Source organism: Odontesthes bonariensis, chromosome 21 (assembly GCF_027942865.1).
Source record: "Odontesthes bonariensis isolate fOdoBon6 chromosome 21, fOdoBon6.hap1, whole genome shotgun sequence".
NCBI classification, from domain to species: domain Eukaryota; kingdom Metazoa; phylum Chordata; class Actinopteri; order Atheriniformes; family Atherinopsidae; genus Odontesthes; species Odontesthes bonariensis.
Genome location: NC_134526.1, coordinates 23,895,437 through 23,906,166, shown reverse-complemented (window position 1 = coordinate 23,906,166; position 10,730 = coordinate 23,895,437). Strand labels below are relative to the sequence as shown.

Sequence of the window (10,730 nt, the reverse complement as noted above, 5' to 3'; positions counted from 1 at the left end):
CTGTGACGTTAAAGCGCAACTGCGTTAAGTCTATTTGAATACCCATAATTCTTTGCGCGAGTAAAATGATAAAAATACAATGACTATTCCTAAAAACACGTAATTAAGGTTTATATAAAGGCTTTAAAATCTTTCAATATTAGATTAAGTTAGTTAAAATGTCTTTAGTTTTTGCAAATAATTGAAACTAATTATAAAGAATAACACGTACACTGCACCCTGATAGAACATCCCTTGGCACTATAACTATAGCGCTCACCGATCAAGCATTTACTCATGCCTTAAACTGATGAGTAAGGAAAATAACGATGCGGGGTGACGCCCGTATCCTCGTACAATTCGAGAAGAATTTTTGAAGGGGTACAGGTCTGCCTACTGAGGTGACTTGCCTACTTTGCGAGATGCCTCGTGGGACTAGGACCTTCCCCAAATCCCTTATTTGTTAATATCAATTCAAGAATAACTAATTGAGTATGGGATACAATGTCATACTGTGCATCTTAGGAAATAAGAAAATTAACAAAGCAATTAAACCAGATTCTCAAGCTGTTCACTCCTTACAGACGATATTTTAGTATTCAGCTACCAACTACGTGGTTATGCCTTTTAAAATTCCACATTCGTTTTTGGGAATAGGGTTCAACAACACAGAGTTAACCTTTAAGTATACTAGAAAAACTCAGAATCCCAGAATGCAGTAGTGCAGGCGCAGATCCTGGGTCGATGCTCTGGGGCTGCTCACCACCGCTCACCGTTGCCTCGCGTTGGTATCTCGTGGAGAGGACAAATGGCTGCAGCTCTGTCCCGTGCTCTTAAACTGCCCGGTAAGATGCTCTTCCTGTTTATCTCCACGATAGCAAAAAAAATGAGGGGAAAGCTGTTTATTCATTGATGTCGTACACGATTTCTTGGTGGTCCTGCCACTTCTCAGCATTGGAAACGCGTCTGCTTTTTTTTTTTTTTTCCATGCACCGGTTTCCTAATTTATCAACTGTTCTGTACCCACCCGGATTAACAATATGATTTTCTGAGAGTGTTATATAAGATGTATCTGTGTGTGTGTGTTTGTGTTGCTCTGCGTTCGATCAGCATGCCGACTGTGTTGTTGTCTGTCCCCGAGTATGGCTGCAAGCTAACGTTAACACAACACAAACTGACCTCCTTGTGGCTTAACGTTCCAAACAAAATGGGAGATATTACATTTAAAGCCTGACGTATATTGTTTTACTGGTTATTTGCAGAACTGACTGGTATGTCGCATACTGTAATTATATTTATTTTGATCTAAAATGTAGGGTTTTAACATTTACTAACTGGTTATTTTGATTGATCAGTGTGAGTAAACAACAATCCTCACAATGACACATTTGAATGTTCTTTTCAGTGAATTAATGAAAAATAACATGCAATTATTATAATGTATTATAATATCATATATTATTATTACACTTTATATGCACTGAAGCGTTAAAAATGTGTCAGTTTTCAAACTGAGGGATTTTATTGAAATAGAAGGCACTATTAAATTACTTGAAAATAAGAAATGAAGGAGCTGTATAATGTACTTCTACTCATAGGAGAAGACATTTACATATCAGGGGTGTATCAACAAGTATGACAGCTCTGAAGTCATCCGCTTCCTCTGTCTGCAGGGAAGAAGGGCTCAGAGCTCGGGGAGTACGACCCTCTCACCCAAGCGGACAGCGAGGATGAGAGTGAGGAGGATGACCTCGTGCTCAACTACCCCCGCAACGGCCTGGGCAGGGACAGCTGCCTGGGCGCGGGTTCCTCAAAGCTACGCGGGGGCAGATCCGGAAGACTGGTGGGCGCCGCGGATGAGGCACAGGAGGACGACGAGGAAGAGGAGGACGAGTGGACAGAGGGACTCCCCAGGAAATCCAGGCAGGACAGAGACGACATGAAAGGCGTGCAGTACTGGAGCCACAGGGACTCGGGCAGGGAGAGGATGGGGGAGGACAGAGGGGGTGCTGCGACGTCGGGGGGCGCAGGGATGAGGGTTCACAGTAGCGACGCGGAGGAGAAGAGGATGAGGGTTAAGAATGCTGTCCGGACTGCATTTTTCCTGGTGCCTCTGGTCTGTGCTGCTATGCTTGTGCTGCTGTGCGCCTTCCTGATTCCGTGCCAAAAGGGGGAGCTGGAAAAGAAGCTGCAGTGGGAGCGCACACTGGGTGTTGCAGGAGGTGAGGACTCATAGAATTGTAGTTTACTGAGCGTTTAAGAACTTATCTCCCATTGTTGATATATAATTACAGAGAGTGCTTCCACCAGTTATAATGCTCGCTTTAAGACTTTCTAAGGAGCCTTGTGGTCTAGACTTGTTGTCTAGTTAGCCTATCCTTTCATTATTAGCCACAAATGATTAGATAGGAAGGTGGGCATCATTCTAACAACCTCTCAATCTATTTCAGCTGGACTTGTTTGCATTTCTTCTACATTTAAACATGCATTCAGTCACTGATAGAACAACCTTCCACTGATAGCTTTCAAGAACGTTGCTAACCTCATAGGCTTGAGGCCTATGAAGCCTGTCTCAGTTTGTTTTGCTTTTTTGTTTAGGCGTCACTCCACCCGCACTGGAGGTGTGGGATGTTGACGGTGATTCGGTGGAGGATGTGTTTCTTGGTGTGACTGCACGGACCAATGACACCCACACAACGCAAGGGAACAAAAGTAAGTTCTTTGAAAAGCCAGTTAAACCTGATTTGTTTCCATGCCGTTAATTCAGAGTAGGAGCGTTTTACGTCAGAAGAGAGTCCTTGTCAGGTACATGTGCTCCTTTTGATAACCTCTCACGCTCATCCGTGTGCGCTTCCATAAAGTAAATGTGATGTATAAATCATGGGCCTCATGACTAAAACTAGAATCCACTTTAATATCTAAACATCTTTCTTCCTCTGCTGCGCGTTTTCCCTGTTTTAACGCTCCGTTGCGTCCTTTTCTTCACCCCAGTTTACAGTGCGGTAGCCGTGTCTGCAGTCAGCGGTCAGGTGCTGTGGAAGAAAGTCATGCGGGAGTCTGTGACGTACATCCAGTGCGGTCTGCAGTACAGCACCCAGCCATCATCTGTGTGCCTCCTCATCTGCAAATCTGTCCTCATGGCGGTCAACGGCACCACAGGTTAGGGCAACAACTCGTTACGCCAGACAAGCGTTTGTATAGAATCCTATTAAAATTCTGCCAGTGTTCATCAATCAGAACAAAGCCAGAGCAAGAGGATTATCTGTTGTGGATTATAAAGGCGCGTGAACGAGGAAATGAGTATTCATGTTTTAAGTTCTCTGTGCGTGGTCTCCTTTCGCTCTCCAGGGAAGACGTTGTGGTCGGTCCTGCTCAAGAACATAGAGTCTCAGGCGGTGTTGCTCCCAGACCTGCAGGGCGACTCTGTCCCAGATCTGCTTGTAGCCACCCTGCCTGCAGATGAGGTAAAGCTGCGACACCCACCCTACCCCCTATTCTCCATGAACACAAATGTTAAGGGACAATGAGGTGAAATGTTATACATGACCAAATTAAGTCTGTTTAATATTTGTTCTTAGCGGTGGACAAAGAACGTCGCTCCTCGCGTTTGCTACTCCTACTTTCATGTAGAAAAACTTGGAGCCTCTTTAGTCCAATGCGTTTGGTCACAGACTTTTCCTTTTTCCTCTTCTTTTCACTGCTTAAACATTCGACATTCATTTTCAGACTCTGGACTTGTCCCTGACTCTGATCTCGGGGCTGACGGGAGCGAAGCTTGGACATCCCGTGCCTTTCAACCTCACAGGACAAGGAAAGCTGATTGGTCCTTTGCTGCACGAGACACAACAAGGAGCCTTTTACATCCTATTTGGTCTCGGTGAGGGAGAAATATAGATCTCAAACATTCATTTAAATAAGACTCTCCAGTCACCACGTGTGCAGCCACAAAATGTTTGTTTGCGAGCATTTACAAAGGTGCTCGAATAGCTAAACATATCTCTAATGCATTTAAGTAGCATGTGGAAATGGATTCTTTTCAAGAATAAATATCTGAGCCGTGTTTTTACTTGTTCTTGTGTTGATGTCCGTTCCCTCAGGTAATGTCCAGGCCATCTCCCTCAGAGACATCTACAATCGAGCGGCTGCCCCAATGTCCATAACTCAGCCGCTCAGAAAGAAGGATCTGGGGTGGGAGGCACTACGGAAAAGCAATTCCTCCTCTTTCATACACATTTACAGGTACTGGCACATGGCTCTAATTACCATGCACAGAACTCCTTTTGTCTGTTCAATACTAAACCTTCAACCGGTGTGTGCAAAAGAGACAGGTTGCAAACCCGCTGATGCGCATGAAACACGATGTCAGTGCTGATTTTGTTATCTCCCGTCTTCAGAGGATCTGAGCGTGTGGATGTCCTGCTCCCCCTGGTGGCTGATGTTGGCAACAACCGAAACAGCCTGGACAGCGTTTCAAACCTGAACTCCACCAGAAGTGATTGGGCATTGGTATACGGTGCAAGTAAGCTGTCGGTACTCAGGCAGAAGGACTTACGCAAAGAGTGGACCTTCAGCTCAGCTCCCATTCACAGGTACGTGCCTGAATATCTCCGGTGTCACAACTGAATTAAATACTACACCTCTTTCCTCCCCAACAATGCCTGTGACATCAGTGCAGTCGTGGTAAAAAATGACTGCATTTCTAAGGCTAACCCTACAAAAAAAATCTGGTCATCTGGTCAAAATCATCTGGTCTGTACCGGATCTTATAATTAACTTATTTTCCTTCCATTTTGTTGTGGAGAAATGTCGGTCCACTCCTATTCACAGCATTCTTCACTTCAGTTCATCGAGGTTTGCAGCATTGGTTTATGCACAGCTCTCTTCAGGTCCCACCACGGTACGTCAGTCAGGTTGAGGTCTTGACTTTTGATTGGACCATTGCAGCACCCTGATTCTTTTTCTTTTAGTCATTCTGTTCAGGTCCAGGTCCTGTGGCTGAGCCCAAACAGGTCCAGGTCCTGTGGCTGAGCCCAAACCATCAGCCCTCCACCACCGTACCCAACAGTCGGTATGAGGTGTTTGCGCTGCTATGCTGTTTGGTTTTCACCAAACGTTCTGCACTTTGGTCCAGTTCATCCAAATGCTGTTCCAGAGGGTTTTTTTTTCAGATGCAGCTTTAAAAACCTAAGCTGTGCTGCCAGGTTCTTATTAGAGAGAGAGAAGGATTTCTCCTGCAGCCCTTCCAAACAAGCCACACTTGTTCATTTATTTTCGAATTGTTCTGTCATGAACGTTAGCATTTAACGTGTTACCCGAGGCCTGTAGAGTCCGAGATCTAGCTCGACGGTTTTGATGCGGTTTCTCTGAGCATTGCACGGCCTGACCTTGAAGTGAACTTGCTGGGAAGTCCACTCCTGGGAGTCTTAAAAGCTTTAAAACTGTCTTAAAGGTTTTCCACTTGTCGAATGGTGGACTCCAAATTGTTGATTGATTGCCAGATTGGTTGGCAGCGACAGTTGCTTCTGTAAGGTCATTGCTGGTGTCTGAAAACTTCTGCTTTTATAGGGTTGCTCACATTGAAAAATTGATCAGTTAATGAAGTGCTTTTGATGAACAGCACTTAGTTGCGACTTCCCCTCTTAATTCTTCTAAAAGCAGTCACGGTGGGTTTCATTTATTCACACAGTTTCTGCATATTAGCTTAGTTTTTGTTAGCTTTGATCCAAGACTTGGTAAATACCAGGGCCCTCATTTATCATTAGTGCGTAGAATCCCTTCTAAATCCTGTCGTATGAGTGAAATTTAGAATGTGCCCAAGTACAAAAAAATCGGCATTCATCAAACGTTCTTACACAGGTCGTACGCACACCGGTAGGTAATCTGCAATGATAAATACCACACCTGCCAGTTCACCTTGCGCGGGCACGATCAGACTAATTTGCATCATGGAACGCCCCCAATTAACCATATATGGCACCAACATTCCCTTTAAAAGCCACCGGAGCTTGCTTGCTTGCTTACTTGCTTGCGCTTGACTCAGAGCGCGGATCTCGAAAACACATGAGAAGCAATACAGAATCATACGCGGCGGACAGCACAGCTTTATGCCAATTACGCACAGGCTCCACACCTCCACACGCATCGCGTCTGCAATCATAACTCATTAGGGGAAATCACATTTTGCCAATATTTTAGAGACCCCCCCCAACATTTCCCAAATCATGTTTTCGGGGGTCTCGTGTCAGTTTCAGGGGGTCTCGGATCCCCCGAGTCCCCCCGTAGTTCGAACACTGAATATAACCAATGTTGCAAACATGCTGCGCAACACTCACCAATTAGCCATCCATCTTCAACAGCTCCTTCTTGTAAACGAAGGCCCACGGAGCTGTTCTGCAAAATAAAGGAATCGTGCGTCCCCCCTGGCCATCGGGCAACGACATTGAGAAGCAGCATATCACTGTCGCATATAAGCTGTACATTAATGGAGTGCTTCCCCTTCCTATTCACGAGGTTGTATTCGTGCTGTGATGGTGCTTTTAGTGCGACGTGAGTGCAGTCTATTGCTCCTATGACGCTGGGGAACTGCGCGATACCATAAAACTCTCGCTTAATGCTGCCTGGCGTGGACCCCCATAAGGGAATCGAATGTAAGTCGGTGCCAAAGAAATAATCGCATCCAACACTGTGGGCAGAATTCGGCTCATGGACAGAGCTGAGAAATGCCGCATCGATCTCCTACCTCGCGCTGAAACGTACCTGTAGCCAAAAAGCCCAGAGTGGACAGCACCTGTATATGCACAGGTATGGCTTGTGTGCGCTTAGTTTCTCGCTCGAGAAATGGACCCAATTCACGGCAGAGGTCGAGCAATATATGTTTTGGAAATCTGAACCTGCTTAGAAGCCACTCACTATTTTCTGCCAATAAATCTGCACGCTCCCTAAACACGCGCTCCCTCCGTAGCGCACGGTTTTCCAGATCTTCAAGCAATGCAAGATGGGCCATGCTGCGTTCTGAATGGCATGTCCTACGTGTGCCTTTTATACCTGTGGCAGCCGAGCAGACTAAGTTAAGCTCAAATGGTTTTCGGTGTGATCCAACAACGCCACTCCAGGAATTTCACCCAGAGAATTATTAAGTTTAGGTTCAAGGACACGCAGGTTCAATATACTAGGAATGAGAAGACGTAGTTCGATGTTTATACAAAAAGATCTAGTTTTTATTATAATAGTTGTCTTTTTATAATACGATTTAAAAACATTCATACAGAAAAATTAAAGAAGACCTAAACAGTGCTGAGCGTGACTGGGGAAACAGGGGCTAGTGAGAAGGGGGGCAGAATCCTAACTAAAATATATAAAGAAACAACAAACCAACTTAAAAGCACCAAAATGTGAGAACTCAAATCCCAAAGGAACACAGCAAAAAAAAGGGGGAAGACCACCAGCCGGACCACCAGCACCCAGCCACCAGACGCCAGCACTGAGAAGGAGATAAACAAATCTTAATAATGGTCAATTTAGTAACTGAAAAAGAAATAAACAAAACCAAAATACAAATGTACTCCAAAAGAAAACAATATACAAATTATCTCAAAGTAGCTAACAAAGAAAACAAAACAGAAACTAAGGGAGTGTAACCTCAAAATCAATTAAAACTGCCAGACACCCTCCGTGCGTCAGGCACAGCGCTCAGACCGCCGTCCGTCGGCGCCAGGCGCAGCCGTTAAGGCTGAAGCACTAGACGATTACAACATTAAAACAGGGAATCCCAAGCAAGACCTTGTTCAGGCAATACTTATCGGCGATAGATAAAAACCCCGAGCAGGTTGGACGAACTGTCAGTCAGTAAAGCAGGATCAGAAGCTCCGTGCAGAGCAGCAGGATAAAAGCTCCGTGCAGAGCAGCAGTGTCTCCAGCCTACCGGTCAGTGCGCCCAGAATTACAACGGCATCTTATGATGACACGCTCCGGAGGAGGAGAGGACGATCCAGGCGGCAGTACACCTGTTAACTGAGCATACTAGCGTTAGCCCTAAAATGTAGCATATATACAGAGACACAGAGAGATCAAACACTCACCACCGCGAGGGGAGACAGCACCCCGAGAGCCATTGGAGCCAGGGATGCATAACGGCCACCACTGCAGCAACAACAAATAATCAGCACACCAGAGAGACCAAAAGGTGAACATGCCGCGAGAGCAGCAGACATACCTTGTCGAGAAAATGACCCCTAACCCGGAAGCAGACAATTCAATGGAAGCAGACAGGGAAAGCATGAGGGAGGGCTCCTTTTATACTGCCACTCCTCTGATTGAATAATTGACAGCATGCCTACAGGCAGGTGAGGGAACTGGTCATGCATCTATGCTGCTACATACCCATATCAATTAAACTAGGCTGATTATTGTCAGGTCTTCTGGTGAAACAATTATTGTTACACTCTGGATGAAATGCAATGAACGCCAGGTAGGTCTAATGCACCGTGCTTTGGAATTGCATAGGCTACACGGACCCAAATGCCGTCAGACATACTGTAATGCAACAATTGAATGAACATTGTAATATTCCCCTGTGCAGCGATCAACACCATTTGCAGTTTCGTAATTCTACCACTAGGCAATGTGCGTAAGCATGGTCAAAGCTGTGCGTAGATTTAGGCACATTTCTAAGTTCAAGTACATGTTCATAAATCCCACACTTTGCTCAGGAATGATCGCACGCACGCTTTACGCACAGATCTGTTCCTAAGAACGCTTGATAAATGAGGGCCCTGGTGATTTAAAAAAAACAAAAAAAAAAAAAAACATTTTTATCCTGTCCTGATACGTTAAACCTCAGGAATGAGGAATACTTTACACTTACCAAGAATGTACACTAAATTAATCTGAGATTCTTAAGGTTTAACTTCCCACCATTAGAGCACTGGTTTAGCTCTTTGTTAGTTACAACAAAAAAAAATTCAGAGACTTGCAAAATCTTCTTAAAACTAATCCTTTTCCTGTCACAGTCAGCCGGTTCCGGGATACTTCAACGACGACGGAATCCTTGACCTTTTCGTTCACCATTCAGCAAATGGTGTCATGAAGGTAAGACACTTAGGGCTGAGATACCGTCTCACATGCTTCTTGTAAAAGTCGTTTTGTTTGTTTTTTGGCGATGGCTTTTCTTTGTAAGAAAAACCTGAACTGACACAGGTCACCCTCGGTTTCCCTTCGTCTCTCAGGCTCAGATCGTCGACGGGGCGACCGGCCACCTTCTCTGGGCAGCGGAGTTCGTGTGTCCTCGTCTCGATTTGGAAACCTCTGCAATCTCCACCTCAACTGGCCAATCGGCTTTCCTGTTCTGGGCCAGCGAGCCAATCCCGGCAAAGAGGAACGTTACCAAGAGAACCGTGAGTCTTCACGTAGAAAATAAGATAATTATTGAGGCGAAGCACTTAGAATAGGAAGGATGATGCCAAACTGAATCGTGTGCTCCGTTTAATTCACTCCACCGTTTTTGTCTTCAACTTCACTAAACTGTCTATTCTGGCTGTTTAGGTGGCAGCAGGTGTTTCCGCGCCGGAGCCACTCATCAGAAAACTCTTCCTGCTGCATCCTGCTTATCCCACAGTCCTGCTGGAGCTCACCAGTACCACAGACACAGCGGTCACATCTGCAGGTACAGTCACTGTGGTTAATATGCACAGACGCTGCAAAACGCTGCGACATTTTAAATTTTATTCTCGGTGATCAATCGGACTACGTTACATGCGTAAATTTAAAGAAGGTGCCAACACTGCACCAGATATCCCCTTCACTGTGTCGTTTTTAACCCCCTTCTTTCTGACAGTGGGTTACCGGGAGCATCAGAAAGACGCCACCTACATCACCTTGTCCTCCCGGCCCACACCTGACTCCGAGCCCGGCGCTCGCATAGTCAAGAGCATGAGCCTCAAAGCTGCCATCGCCAAAGGACAAGTCGTCAGGCTGGGCGGAGACAACAGGACGGGGGGCGCCGTTAAGCCTGGCGTGTTTGAGGTTAACACGTTCTTCAGGCGTCTGTCCTTTAAACGCCAGGTGAGATGTGAGATGGGGCGCGACGCTTTTGATTCAGTAACCCGCTGGCCGAAGCTAGATGGCAACTGTCGGTTAACTGTGCCTCCTTTGTTTAGTGACGAGCGCCTGTGCCACGAGGAGCGGGACCACCCAGAGATCACGGATCAAGGGGAGAAAAGCAGCAAGCAATTCTGCACTGAGGAGACACTTCCAATTCATTTGAAGCCGTTTACATGCCGCTAGGTTCACTAAACAGGGTTTAACTTCTGTCACCTGTGAAAAGAGATTAGTCTCGTTTTGGTTTACGTTTGTACAATGAAACTGTTTATTGAAATGATTTAAGTAGGATCAGGAAGTTGGTCGTATTTATTTAACTTAAGCAGAACAACTTTATACTTTATATGTAGTTGAACAGTAATATTGCTGCAAGAACATGTGAACACATAACTATTTCAAGGCCTGCATATTCATCTCTTTTTTTCTTCAGGTCATGGCTAAGTTAGGGAGTCTGAGAATATTTAATGATGTACAGTATTTATTGGTTGGCTTTAATGTTTTCAATGCTTAACTTCTAAATTCTTCCGATTATTATTATTATTTTTTTTAAATGACTGTGTGATCCACCATTGTTTTATCGCTTTCAAATGTAAGCTGGAACTTCACAAAATGCAAGAGAGTAAACTGAAACTTGTACCCTCATTGCACCGTCTCAG

General features: G+C 45.2%; 1 protein-coding gene and 1 non-coding gene across 2 annotated transcripts; both read left to right on the top strand.

Annotated features, from left to right (window-relative positions):
- The first annotated feature begins 276 nt into the window (after positions 1 to 276).
- Positions 277 to 428, top strand: LOC142372211 (U12 minor spliceosomal RNA). Its single transcript, XR_012768204.1, has one exon. It is a non-coding gene; the product is annotated as a U12 minor spliceosomal RNA (small nuclear RNA).
- Positions 285 to 10,716, top strand: fam234b (family with sequence similarity 234 member B). Its single transcript, XM_075454037.1, has 13 exons — positions 285 to 824; positions 1,653 to 2,201; positions 2,578 to 2,691; positions 2,971 to 3,138; positions 3,328 to 3,443; positions 3,706 to 3,856; positions 4,077 to 4,218; positions 4,374 to 4,568; positions 8,988 to 9,066; positions 9,204 to 9,371; positions 9,520 to 9,640; positions 9,812 to 10,038; positions 10,134 to 10,716. The coding sequence occupies exons 1-13, from the start codon at positions 788 to 790 to the stop codon at positions 10,134 to 10,136; spliced, it is 2,070 nt and encodes a 689-aa protein (XP_075310152.1). The 5' UTR covers positions 285 to 787; the 3' UTR covers positions 10,137 to 10,716.
- The last annotated feature ends 14 nt before the right edge of the window (positions 10,717 to 10,730 follow it).